This window comes from Botryllus schlosseri, chromosome 2 (assembly GCF_051294905.1).
Source record: "Botryllus schlosseri isolate E-star chromosome 2, Bs_hap1, whole genome shotgun sequence".
NCBI lineage: Eukaryota > Metazoa > Chordata > Ascidiacea > Stolidobranchia > Styelidae > Botryllus > Botryllus schlosseri.
In genome coordinates, this window is record NC_137237.1 from 4,294,593 (window position 1) to 4,308,865 (window position 14,273).

Below are 14,273 nucleotides of genomic sequence, written 5' to 3' on the forward strand. Positions count from 1 at the left end.
TTATAAAAGTGGTGATGAAATACATGTAGAATCACGGTGTCTGAAAAATGATGTCCCTCCCCAAAGTTGACCACTCGTATTTTTGTGGAAGGAGGCTGTTACTGCCCCACGTAAAACAAACACGTTGCAGTTCCCTTGAGCTCATCAAATATTCGGCCCCTTCCAGTGCCAACATGGTTCGCTTTCGACGATCATATAGTTTTGAGACACTGAACTTGGGGGCATTATAGATTTGAATTTAAAATGATGTTATATCTGACAGTTGGGTCGATAAAGAAGTTGATGAATAATTGATCATTCTTGAAGAGTATGTGCAATAAATAAGTTAGGCAAGCTGCAAATTTCTCAAGATGCAAATTTGTCAATGCAATCTACAATGTCTCCCTTTTTATTGAATCTTGATGATCCACAGAAAGAGCTAAGCTGGTGTCTGTTATAGAGATTTCGCAGTATGTGTGAGCTGATATCCGGAAATTCAATCAATCAATCATCGGCGTACGTATTTTTCTCCGCACGAGGCAATTAACAATATACAAGGCGATACGCAAGAGACGATGAGATGCAATAGAGAGAGATAGTAAGATGTTGAAATGTATACAACATGGGTCTATCGCGCATGGACTAGGATTTTCAGTAACGCCATAAGAGCCGATCAATTTGACTAAAGAAGCAATTGCGAGTCGTTGAGAAATTTCCATACCACGAATAAATCCTAACCCGAAGGCATAAGCAATTAAGCACGTAACAGGAATCTTCAATTATAAATCAACCTACAAGGGGATACGGTAATTGTATTATAATTAGCTTACGTGCGAATTGTAACGTTCTGCAAACTGCACTAGAACTTGACTGGCCTTGGAATCGATTAAATGCGGAATTTCAAGAGATACTGATGCTACTGGTACAAGCGTGCGTGAGGCTAATATGACAGTAATTCGTTCCTAAAAAGAACAAGGCTTTTCGCGCCAACATGGGATTACACACCGATTGCGACGACCAACAATACTGTGAAACTCTACTTACACTATTTACCGGCAATGACGGTCAGGTAGATATGGTAAATATGCACGTTAGTGGAAGATTAGGCTTATTTCGTAAACAAGACAGGTAGATGAGCTCTGCTTGACTTTGACTTCTGTTACGCCCATGTACTGACTTGTATTAATTGTGTATTAACAGAAGTCAAAGATGGGATATTCTCGTATATCCGTGTATCCTATTTAAAATATCACCTCGGGGCATTGCGGTGACGTTGTCGGGTACTTGGCCACCAGACAGAGATTATGTGGTGCATATACCAAAGTCATGAAGTTACAGTTAATTTGTATAGGATACAGTACTGGCAAAGTGTCATTGGTTTGGAGAAGTACAGTTGTATCAGAAAGTGGGTGATTAAAAGTTATCTTACCGAGGAGTTCGTGAACAAACGTGCTGTAAATGTACATCGGTGCTACAATGTATATGATTGTTTCTGCAAACCGTACCAGTACTGTCTTTTGTTGACAGGGGAGCGTTTTAGTTGAGATAGAAGTTGAAATAGACTTCAATTTCTCGAGCTATGAACAGTTTGACCAATCACTATTGAGAACAACGTTCCGGCATACGAAAAGCTACTTTCAATATGCTCCTAAACCTTATCCAAAGTGTTGCGATCATGACTGTGTTCCATCTCGAGAATAGCGGACATGCCGTGTTAGGACAGGAGTCAAAGCTCCACGTCAACGCGCCCGAATACGTCAGCAGGGTAAAGCGTGATTTTCGTCAACCCGCACACGATACGGTACCTCCAGTCACTGTGAAAAATTTCCGGGCCGATGACAATACACTGGCAAGCAAGACAGTCACCCCAAGTGCGATGGATCCTGCGTATCGTGGCGACAAACTGGATATGGCAAATACGCCAGTTATCAATGCAGACCTCCGATTACCAGGAAGCTCCACAAAGTCTACAGTATTTCGAAGCACTCTTCCTGATTTACGAAGCGCAACTAATACCTCACAATACGGTTTAAACGCCGCAGGCGCGCCCCAATTTATTAGCTTGAACCAGAAGTTTTTTGAAGATATAAAACCATTTCTAACAAGTCTGGGAGCGCGTGGTTCCGGAAAGCGCGATTACACACATAGTGGGAATGAAGAATCACCATCTACAATACCTCCCATGTTACAAAACGAAGCAAATGCAACAAAAAATGACTCTCAGGACACGACAAGCTACGTAGCGAATGGGGCAGTTGTAACACCCTCCGATCTCAATATCACAGAACCGAACGATAATATCACTGTTACGCATTTCAGGTGAGTAAATACACGCTATGCCTGGTGACGGCATGCATTCGTCAGCATGAAACTCTATTTTTGCATTATTTTTGCTCGTGTGGCGTGTGGTGGCGTGACGACGTCTTTATGATGATTAGTAGGGATGGTGTGAACGTGAGGTTCACGTTCGCGTTCTGTGTGTGAACCTCGGAAAATTTGAGGTTCGCGTTCACAACAGAACCTTGGTAGGTTCTGCACTGTGAACCTTTTTCATATATTGCAATTTTCACTTCATTATAAGATCTTTGGTTCAAATTTATTGACTTTCAACTGCGGGCCACTCTATGCATGGAGCTGGCAGGATAAACATTCAACACTAAACGAGCATGCCCCTGACAATCTCAAAAATTTACTTGTATTGTTACAAAAGTTTGCTTGAAATATCCAGCATTCCGTTTGTGCATATTTAGTGTCTCTGTGCTGTGAGCTTGACCCGCAATCACATGACATCAAGAGCGAAATACACTGTATTTTGTCAGCAAATGATCCTTATTCAACCAATCAATGAGAATGATATCGTCTTCTGATGTAAAAATCTAGCAGGCGTACGGGGTCGATCTTGACTACATATGCATACCGTATCATAAAAACCAAATCCGTGCGACTGGGGTGTTGGCTATACTGCTGTATGACTTGTTAATCGGTAGCAAGTATAAAAACCCATTTTACACTCCGCTCAATATCCATGTGGCAATACTCAGACGCCGAACACATTGTCCGATCAGGTCGAAATTGTTGGCAAAGCGACGCAAGATACTGATTTTATGGGATTATTGTATCATTTGATTGCCCCAGTTGATACATTTGGCGACGTTTCAAACGTCAATATGTACTTAAGTACTGAGCTATTATGTGGCCCCGAGTCGTCGCTCGGTATCGTGTACAGTAGATTAATATAGGCAATCACCTAATTGAAATATGGGGTTGAAATTACCAATATGACGTCACGTGACGTCATGAGGTTCACGTTCGTGTTCACACAGAACCTTTCAAAAAGGTTCACGTTCACACGAACCTGAACCTTTCAGAGGTTCACACCATCCCTAATGATTAGCCTGCCTTGTTATTTTAATCGTTAATGATGCGGAAACATAGATTGTGGCGTCACCATTTTGTAATCGAAAGAAACATAGCATTGCAGTCCCGATTATTTTGGCTCTGTATTTGAAATATTGAATTCAGTGACTGGATTATCGAATTTTGCAGAACTGGGTCGCGGTTTTGTAGATAAAGCACGGAATTAGTTGCATGTAATTCTTGCAGTCACATTTCGCTGGATTGGATAAGAGCACTGCTTTTCAACCTAGTTGGTGGTACGCACTTGTGCGGATGAAAAAAATGCGGTGCGGATGACAAACGTCGTGCGGATGAAGTGTGCATATTTTTTACTCTTTCTTACGTGGAATAATCCGAACACACTTAATAGGATGTTAAACTGTAAAACTTGTTGGACATACGGCGCATCGTCAATCGTAGCTTTTACAATAATTTGGGTCGCACCAGCCTGATCGAATAATTATTATTATTCTAATTGGTCTCAACACAGTGGAGCTTATCGTCTTTTTAGGCCTCGTGCTCCACGACACGATTTTCACAATGTTCGAGGGTCTTCGCTTTTTGTATTCTCGTGGACGCCTTTCAATCTCTCTCGCAGTCATTCTTCAGTTGTTATTACTCCCACGCGTCACGATGGCGGACGTTGCTGCCGACTTGTAGCTCGGCCCATTTTACGTCTAGTGACTAAATTTTACATCAAAACGAGTAAAAATATTTTCTTCTTTATGAGATATACTTGATGACCTTAAATGCAGCGAGATCAAGAAGTTGTGCCTACTGGTCTGAAATGACCCGAAATATTCACTATCAAACGATTCCTTGATAATTGTTAGACTCTGACTAAAAATTGTTAACTCACTTCGTTTTTTTGTGTAATAGTTTCGAAGGATTTGTGCGGATGACATTTTTGCAAAATCAAAAATGAGAATGGTTCTCAAAACGGTTGAAAAACACTGGGTGAGAGCATGATTGGAATTTCAGAACCCAATTCGCCTGTCTTCGATATATTCGTTACACCTTCCTGTCAATTCATTCGCCGAAGCAGAACATAAGTACGGCAGTTCAAGGTGCATTATTACTAGTGAAAAGCCCGATGAAACTAACATAGACGGGGATAGACGTCTCTTTTTTCTGTCTGGTCTGGGCAATTTTTATTTCGGATCACGCCTCGCATCACCCTTCGGATCATCCAGGGATGATCCTCGTAAAGTACTATCCTCCACCCCACCTCCAGCCAAGAGGTAAGTTAGGAAGTGCAAAACATTCAACCAAAACATGAGAACAGCAATTCAAGTTTCATTAGTACGAGTGGTGAAGAGTCCGATGGAACAAACGTAGACTTTGAGAGACGCCTCCTTTTTCTGTCTGGTCGGGGCGTATCGAAAATCGGATTATCCAGGGATAATCCGAGCACCCCGCCTCCAACCGACAGGTAAGTTATAGGAAGTGCAAAACGTTAAAGTTGAGTTTTGGAACAAATATGTTCATTTCATTGTGCACAATGCGATGCAGTGGTTCTCAACCTTTTTGTCTTCGCGGACCCTTTTTGGACCGTCACGGACCCCGCGGACCCTCTCCAGTTTCTGTTAAAAATTAGCTCAATTATCGTGCAATCGTCATCTGTCTTGTGCAAATATTAATTGTAGGCTATAGTGATGAACAGCCCCAAAATGACTTTTCTCGAAAACAACATCACAATAAATTTAGAAATTGGGTAGACTTTTATTATTTCGAATCGAATTTTGCAGCTGTATTTATTGTCTTAAAAATCGATTCCTTCGATTTGATATGAACAAGGGCCGAAAATCCATTTGTACAAAGATAGGTGGTGGCGAATGTAATAATAATGCGTAACGCTTCCGACGACAACTTGTGGTGTGAGCTTTTAATAATAAACGTATCACGTACAAGTAACACCTAGTAATTTCTATCTAGCATCACATCTTGAAGTTATTTAGTGGTTATATTACAGAAGAATGTGGATTTCGTGGCGAGGTTTCAATTCCTTCATTGGGCCAGATTAGGAAAAAAATCATGAAGTTCTATTCCAAACGACTGCTTACATATTTGCTGAAAATGGGAACTCCAAATCCAAAATGTTTTGCAAACATTTCGCAGTTACCCTGTATGACCTTGCTATCTCCAACGTTTCATTTTTCCGCAAACCGTATCAGAACACCTATAAACAGCAGTATGTTTGCATCGGCAGGCTATAGGGAATTTGACAATTAAAATGAGTTTGTACACTACAGTCGGGTATTTCATCTCAGATCCGAAAGTTTCAGCAATTATGAAGCGACACTGTCTCATGCTTACCTTAATTAAAAAAAATACAAATAAGGTTATCAATCATTTTACAAATCTAGAGGTTTCGCAGACCCCTTGAAAATGCTTCGCGGACCCCTAGGGTTGAGAACCACTGGTGTAATGGGATGAAATATTTATGTAACAGACAACAAGAAACCTCCGCCGAGGTGAAAAGAGGAGTGAGTCAGAGCAATCGACCCGATCAGGTATCAGCACAGATGTTGATAGATCCGCATTTGCCCCATTGTACCACGATTTTCATTCCAGAACACGCTAGAAGAAACCCCCATCGATGAAAATAGAGGTGTACTTGTGCATGGAAAGCGACCTGATCAGGTATCACCGCGGATGTCGATAGAGTCTCATTTCCCCCATTACACGATGATTTTAATTCCAGGCTGGCGACAGCAAGTGGACTACAAACGGTAAATTGTTACAAAAGTAGTGGCGTATATGGTAATAGGTGGCCGCGACTGTGCGTACGTGTGTTTAGTGTTCACTAGTCTACTTGTCTCATACTAGAGCGAAATGCCGATAATCTAATTTAAATCTAATTAGTGAACTACACGCCTCGTATATGTGCTGCGATGTGCCCAATGGGGTTTACGGCCTTACCCGGTGGAAAACAGCATCGAAACTATGATTTTCGTTGATAAATTAATTCATGGCAAGGACCGTTTAATTTCATACTCGAATAAATCATCTCTAATTACTAGACTCGGATCAGTAGAATTAATGCTCGATTCAGCCAAGCTTAAGAGTAGAAACTTTTGGATTCATTCATCAAACTGGAAAAATTTTAAATTATAGTGCTTGACCCATGAAATTGTCGCGTTGTCGACGAAAACGATGCATACCAAATTTGGCTCAAATCCAACCCATTGAAGTTGTTGGAGCAGCAAAGCTAAATGATTCGATACTATTTTTTGCAAATGCGAAATTTTATTCTAATTTTCTTTAGAAATTGCTGACAACGTGACAATTTCATGGGGTAGCCATTCAAATTTGAAATACAAAACAATAATTTTTTAAAAACAAATCCAAATTTCAGTCAAAACAAAGAAGTTTATGTAGGGTTACCACTTACCATACCTCATCCTTTAGGAGGATTTGTCCTCTTTTTTCGGGAAATTGAAAATGTCCTCCGCGGACGCCTAGACGTGCTCCTTTTTGGCAATTCGCCCTCCTTTACAGCTGGGATTATGGTGGACAGGTTCAACTGAAAATCGGCATAAATGACGTTTAATAGGTAATTTATTTGAGTAAACACCACAAAATGAAAGTTAAAAAGTGGGTAAAACGAGAGTCGAGCAAAAGTGATGATCTTTTCGTAGTGAACACAACAAAATTTCCAGTAAATATTGCAAAATCGGCAGTTTTAAATTTCGATCAACCAACTTCTATGATATGGTACAAGTCTCGTCCCTTCCCGATTCCAAAATTTGGTAACCCTATGGCCTACAGTCATGGAGATGCACGATGTACATGTCAATAAAATTCTGATTGCTTTTGTACTCGTGGTGAAGGATTTAGATCAGTGGTTCTCAAACTGAGGGCGTGAAAGCATCTAAAGGGGGTCGCGAAGCTGAGGTCAACTGAAAAAATATTTCGCGCTCCGCGCGATTTACCTTTATATCGTTGTTGTTGCTCTGTGTATAATCTGAATTTCGTATTTAACAACTCTCTCATCAACAGTCATAGCGTTCCATGCCATCAACCTGCCCGTTTTGATTGCGAGCATTCTGGCTGCATTTTGTGATATGATAATAAGGGGGGCGCAAAAGTTTTCACTATCATAAAGGGGGGGGGGGGGGCGTGTCTCGAGAAGTTTGAGAACCACTGATTTAGAAGAAGACAGCCATAACTCGTCTAATTTTGTGGAAATAACGTTTTCGTAAATAAATGAGCTGTTCTTATGCGGAACAATCGCTTGATTCACTGCATCCAAATCGACTAACTACCCATTTCAAGTTGTGCGCAACATATCCTGAGAAGTAATATTGTATTGCAAGTTGAAGTCCAGACAGCGGAGTAATTTGTGAGTCAAATCAAAGTCATTCTCCGACCTCAGATTAAGAAGTCTATTGCTTCGATACATAGCAGCACAATTACGACATGCCAATTGCCCAACTCTTCGCCAATGTCACGATTTTGCTTCCATTATAATGGTCGCACGTGCTTATTTATCAGCTATGAAGCAGTTAGAGCGCTTTCAAGTCTCATATGCTAGAATGCACGCCTCATTTTAGAGAATTATGCACCTTTTCTGCAAAATTACAAAAAGATTCGCGGCACACCTTGGAATCTGTGGCGGCACACAGTTTAGGAATCACTTATTAGCCAGTATTATTTGTAAAAAGTTCTTGTCGAACAACCCTACTGTATGTACCTTTTTAAACATTTAGGCCTCGGCGATGGACAAGATATTGTTCCGGCGTTACGCAGATGCGGCGTATTCCCTGCGTGTGCGCTGTCAGTCGATCCCCTGGACCACACGGACGTTGCAGAACAGGAAACCTTCTTCCCGTCCTCGCGACTCTTCGGAAAATACCACACGCGAGTCACTTGCGACTCGAAATCGGTCAGCGTGCTGTTGTCGATCACCATCATTCTATCAGTTGTCATAATCGCCAGCAATATTCTCATCATTATCGTCACACTGCGAGCTAAGAACCTCCGGAAACCGCACGGATACTTCAAAATCTCGCTTGCATTGGCAGGTCCGTTCCGTAAGACTTACAACATGGCGCCTCATTTGTATACAAGTCTGTAATGATTTATGCAGACCTTGTTAATGGCGCGTTCGTGTTGCCAAACGTTGGATCAAACCTCACACAAGACATCTACTTCGACGGCAGAGACATCATGCAGCTCAATCAAATCCGCAGAAGGGAGCCGGATCACTCGGAAGCGTCGTTTTTCGGCATATGCGCCGTTGTGTCACAAGTCGTTACCGTGTACAGGTAAGTCGCTGTTTCGTCACGCAAATCCTATCTATGGTGATCGGGATAATCAGGCTAAACACTGTCTGCAGCGTGCTTCTGCTGAGTTTGGACAGCTTTTTATCGGTGCGGTGGCCGATGAAATACCGCGTCGGAGACTTGATGACGCCCAGAAGAGCGACGATCCTTGTGATATTTGTTTGGTTGTTCGCGGTGGCTGTGTCGTCTCTGCCACTGGCAGCACATCAGTACGTTACGTACGGACTCAGCTATACCACTTTCTCTTATTTTCCAGTAGTGGCACCTCTGTCGCAGGTATGTAAATATATGGGGAATTTACCCACACATTATGTACCACCGTATCGGACAGCAATTGATTTCATGATGTGTCTTGTTTGTACGATATAGTCTACCTTTACTCTGCAACACTATTGCTACGTTTCTAGAGTTATAGTTATATATAGTAATATAGCCAGCTATGATGTGAGACCTTTACTCCAGTGCAGTGGTTCTCAAACTTATTTGGATAAGTCCCTCTTGAAGATAGTGAAAAATTTCACGCCCACCTTATCAAAAGAAATATTAAAAATAGCAACCAAATTGCTTGCAATCCCAACGCATAGTTTGAGAGCATAGAACAGTGGTTCTCAAACTGGGAGGCATTCACCCCTTGGGGACGTGGAAGCATGTGAAGGGGGTGCGAAGCTGCGGTCAAATGAATTTTTTGACCTTCAATTCAAAGTTATCGCTCGGCGTGTATAGTCCGAATTTCAAAATTGAGAATTATCTCATCTTGTCATAACCTTCCATGCTATCAAACTATCCGTTGGGATTGCGAGCATTCTGGTTTCATTTTGTGACATGGCGAGAAGGGGCGCGCGAAATTTTTCACTATCATAACGGGGAGCGTGCCTAAAAACGTTTGAGAACCGCTGGCATCGTAGGTTATGACTGTTGAGAGACTTCTCGAATATGAAATTCGGACTATACACGGAGCAATAATTATGATCTGGATGTACGACTCAATTATGACAGATAAAATCATAATATAATCAGGACTATTGCCTTTGGAAAAACTTTCAGCTCAAATTAAGCGCATTCCAAGTTCAAAAAACATCATTTCTATCAGGCGGCTTCGCGCCTCCTCAGATGCTTTCACCCCCCCACTTTGAGAACCACTGCTCCAGGTGGTATAACTCTTCATTTGCCATCCGTCATGACTTATAGATAGCGATACTTGAATGAAAAGATGCATGTTACCATTGTTACGATCGAGTTCGCAAAGAGACCTCTCGATGCGGCAGCGAATAATTTATAACATATATTATATATATACTTACCAATATTTTGTTCATCTCTACAGTATATGACCGACGAGCAAGCTTTCTCTGCAAGGTAGGAGCCTGATTTTTCTAAACAGCAAAGAGTCATCAAATTTCAAATTTTAATCTATTTTCAGATACATTCATGTCATCTGCTACGCAATTTTCGTGTGGGGAATACCCTTCGTTACAACATGGACCTTGACGATGCTGACTGCTTTTTACAGTCGAGGGATGCTTCGATCCATGGACGCCGCTCGTAAGAAAGCGTCCAACTTGACAAAAACAATAGGACGCCTGGAAAGAGATATCATGCGCACCGTCACTGTCGTTTTGACTCTACTTACAGCGACTGTGATGCCTATGTTGATTGCGATGCTAACTATACTCGTAACCACCGACGACAATGCTTTATGCATGGAACAGTATGTGTCGAATATTCTGTTTTCGGGATATTATATACTAGCATGCGGAAGCTTCGTGAACGTGATAGTATACAACGCTTGCCACAAGGAATTTCGAAGGTCAAGTTTCGATTTTCTATGCGACGTGATCACTCTCATATGCGGCGGTTGTTGTCCGAAATACTGTGACATGGAGCCGGTGAAATCAAATCGGTACAGGCGCCAGAACGCAAGCGCCAGAGCCACAACAAGAACGACTCTAGACAACAGAAGAACGAGGCATAGCAGCCATATCAGCACTGTTATGAGTCATGGACTCCGTCATAACACCATGCAAACTTCGATTAAAGGCACCGTCTCAACTAGCTCCAGCGTGTACACACCGAGCGGCATGCACAGGAATCGTCATCTATCCAGCAAGTATTACGCGGATCACACGGCGGCAGAGAGAACATTCTCGAACGTGTCAGCTTTTCAATTTACCCGCGACAAATGCCTGAGCTCAAGCAGCACTAGATCTCCGCAAACATACCGCAAGCTAGCTCGGAACCGTTCTTCCAGTTTATCAGACGTATTTCTGCCTTCTCCGGATCCGGCACCGATTGAGGAGTCGCAGGAAAATACTCACGTCTGAAAGATATATAGGCTGTGCTTCCGTATAACCGTTCAATTTTGTTGTGAGCAAAGTTGTAAAAATTACTTGCTATTTCTTCAATTTTGGTTGTCCGACACTATATTTATTAAGGCAAATTGTTGGCGTGTATCAAAAAAGCATTCATCTGTATTTAATCAAGTTCTAGTAAGTTGTGGCCTCCGCTTCGAGCAGGTAAACAGATCACTCTTTTATCCGCTAACGATACTACAGGTTAGTCATATATCATTACCCGTCGCCGCTTGGATGACGGGAATGTCAAGCAGTTGGAGACAAATTCAGCGGGAAAATGCGCTATCCAATTCCTACGTGAGACACAAAACCGATACTATCGGTTCTGTACTGGTGTTTTGACTCGAACCCAAGTCATTATGTTCACTTTTCAGTTTCAGTTCAATCCGGTTTAACCCACTTTTCTCAACTCTGCTCACGTGATATGGAATGGCTTGCATTCATAACATAGTAATTTTCCACAGTTTTGACTGTTACTGGGCCTTTGTTCCAAGTATCAGGACTGATAGACTAGGCTTACCATATTTTGGAAATCTAAAAAGAGGACACTTTTTTTAAAAAAAGGTCATCTTTTCGCTCAGAGCTAAAATCACCGTTTTTCACTCCGAAATACCCGCCGGAGCGTCACTTCTGTGCTAATTTGCGGCATATCACTCGCAATTTGCTCTAAATCTGACCTAAATTTTCAAAAAAGAGGACAAAATCTCAAAAAAGAGGACAAATGGGCGTTCTCCGAGGACGCTTTCAAAAAAGTCAAAAAAGAGGACAAATCCTCTTAAAAGAGGACGTTGGATGAGCCTATCATAGACGAAATACCAATAATGTCGTAACTTTACTTTTCTTCGAAGTTACAATGAAAAGTCTGTCTTGGCCGTCCTAGTCTCGAGCCATATGACTTGGTTCGAGTCATGCACAATTGACTGGAGTCAAGTCATTTCACGCATTTCTGAAAAGGACTCGAGTCAAGAACAGTCACCAAAGAATCGCGACTCGAGTCATTACAACCCTGTGTCGTACCCTTTAAAGCAGCTTCTCGCTGATATGCGTTGAAATAGGCCCTACGAAATGTAATCTTTTAGGGGATTTCAGCCTCTTTTCTCAACAAAAGGGAATGGTCCTCCGAGGACGCTCCAATGCCCACTTTTTTCGCATTTCGTTAGGTCCTCATACTCGCAACATGACTTTTAGGTGAGACGTTGTATTTATGTCCAAAAAATGTGTAGACATGAAACATGCTCGTTGCCGGTTTAAAAAGGCTTTCCAAGAAATTGCCCTACCCCCTTGATTGTTATTGCAACCGTTGTGCGACTTTCTCTGTGACATCTGGGCCATTTTACATGCGAGGATCTAGTGCTGTTTTTTTTTCAATTTATCCGCAATAGCGCAAAGAAAGAGACAGCGTATTTATCGGATCAGTTTCGAGCATCTTGACGTTTGCATATAATTTCAATGATATTTCGTGTAAACAATTTCACGATCTCGTTGACATGATCATTCCTTATTTGCAAAAACCGCGAAGTATCAATGGCCTGAATCTGAAAATTAAATTTGATTTAAAGTTATTGTCACTTTGTCGGTGACTACCAGAAAAATGTAAAACGTTATCAAACTCAAAGGTAACCAATGCTACTTCCGTTTTACTTGCTTGTAAAACTGAACTCCTTTTATGTTCTGAAGATATGGCAGGCCTGGTTGAAAGTCATCCCAAGATCTATGATCTGTACTACACAAAGCCAAATAAACCTCTTTCAATCGAGCATAGTCAGTACATCTTCTGTGCTGCAAATGTTAAGAAATGGTTGAACGGAATTTACACCATCATCTCACTGCCGACACGCAATAAAAAGGTTACTGTCCGACAAGGGGGAGCGCTGCAATCGATTGCCGACTTGCTGGCCAGAGCTAGCATTTCTCTTTGCCTTGTGCCGCGTTGAATTGGAGGATATTTCGATCATCATTACCAACCGCGAACAGTATACTTTTATAGGAAAAGATACCGTTGACAGCGGAGTGAAAAGTTCTGAACAAATCAATTGAAAATGGACACTTGGGACGCTGCAAGGCAATCATTTCTGCGGACAAGAATAATAAGCCACGATGTCGCTGTAATCGATAATTCTCTATATGGGAAATGTGATAGACAAATGCATAGTGGCAGTTTGCAGAGCGTTTGATGTAATGCAAGGGTGGCGAAAGATGTTCACATTGCCAGACACATTTTCAACCCCACAAACGTCGTTAGTTACCGACATAAAGTGGAATTGTTTCTCCTCAAAGTATTGATTCACATCATTTTCTCGCCTAGAATTTTGCGGATCCTATGTGCGGTTCCGAAACAAGAAATAAGCTACATTCAATCTCACTATATTGATCTCACACACCTACAATATAAAAAAGAGTCGTAGGTATATTGAATCTAAATTCATTTTAGTCATTTTAAATCAGGGGTGGCCAACCTTTTCGGTCGAAGGGCCACATACAAGCGACGAACCATTGCGCGGGCCACTATCCGCGCGCAGCGCCAAAATTCTTGAAAGTTTATAGGTCAATAATATTATTACGTGAGCATATTGCGGGCCTGCTGTATATCGCTGGACTCACTTCGCAAGGACTGGCCTATTCGGCGCCTGGGCATCTCGATATCGAAAGCTTTGGCCAACATGCGTCAATCATTTTGTGCCTAGGTTTCATCGTCGACGGTCTTTCTGCGAGCGCAAACGCAAGGTCGAGTGTTGGGCGACGCTTTCTCTCGTAATTGCGAATATAGAAATATGTACTCAATCTGGTACATTAGGCGTTCTTTTATTCTCTAGAGGGGGTAACAATATTAAAATATTGCGGGAATCGTGAAGATAATTCCGCCGCAGAATATTCTGCTTTATTGTAATGAACGAAGATCTACCAAAATTGTCACTGGCCCATGGGTCTGCCTATGCGTCGGAACTGATATTCTAGTCGTCACATCCCAAGTGTTGAGGCCACACAATCAAATGTTTGGTTGGCTTTGCAAGTTCGCAATCTGGGCAATCCATTTTTGATAACATTACTAATTTCGAAAATAACCTCGCGGGTCACTCAAAACCTTCTCGCAGGCCACGGGTTGGCCGGCCCTGTTTTAAATCATCCATCTAGAACTAGATGTCTCGTTGCGCAAGATAGCAGTTGAGCACTTGAGAAATCTTTTGAGGCATGTCCCTAAATATATATACCTAATGATATCTTCATATCACTAATTACAATACCAGCCGTCTACTCTACC

The 14,273-nt window shown here is 41.8% G+C and overlaps 1 protein-coding gene across 2 annotated transcripts; it reads left to right on the top strand.

The window, feature by feature from the left end:
• The first annotated feature begins 1,318 nt into the window (after positions 1-1,318).
• LOC145433083 (uncharacterized) lies at positions 1,319-11,143 on the top strand. 2 transcript variants are annotated; one of them, XM_080310000.1, is made up of 11 exons: positions 1,319-2,298; positions 4,458-4,616; positions 4,679-4,807; positions 5,828-5,888; positions 5,950-6,018; positions 6,080-6,107; positions 8,088-8,402; positions 8,468-8,645; positions 8,717-8,939; positions 9,988-10,019; positions 10,084-11,143. In XM_080310000.1, exons 1-11 carry the CDS (start codon positions 1,622-1,624, stop codon positions 10,982-10,984), a joined length of 2,772 nt encoding a protein of 923 aa, XP_080166126.1. In that variant the 5' UTR covers positions 1,319-1,621; the 3' UTR covers positions 10,985-11,143. The 2 variants fall into 2 exon arrangements, with proteins under 2 accessions (XP_080166126.1, XP_080166127.1); XM_080310001.1 differs by lacking the exons at positions 4,458-4,616; positions 4,679-4,807 and having other exon boundaries at positions 1,324-2,298.
• The last annotated feature ends 3,130 nt before the right edge of the window (positions 11,144-14,273 follow it).

Coding starts and splice junctions, on each gene's coding strand:
- LOC145433083 (XM_080310000.1), top strand. CDS start 1,622: ATGCTCCTAAACCTTATCCAAAGTGTTGCGATCATGACTGTGTTCCAT. Junction 6,108..8,087: donor CAGCAAGTGGACTACAAACG/GTAAATTGTTAC, acceptor TTAAACATTTAG/GCCTCGGCGATGGACAAGAT. Junction 8,403..8,467: donor AATCTCGCTTGCATTGGCAG/GTCCGTTCCGTA, acceptor TGATTTATGCAG/ACCTTGTTAATGGCGCGTTC.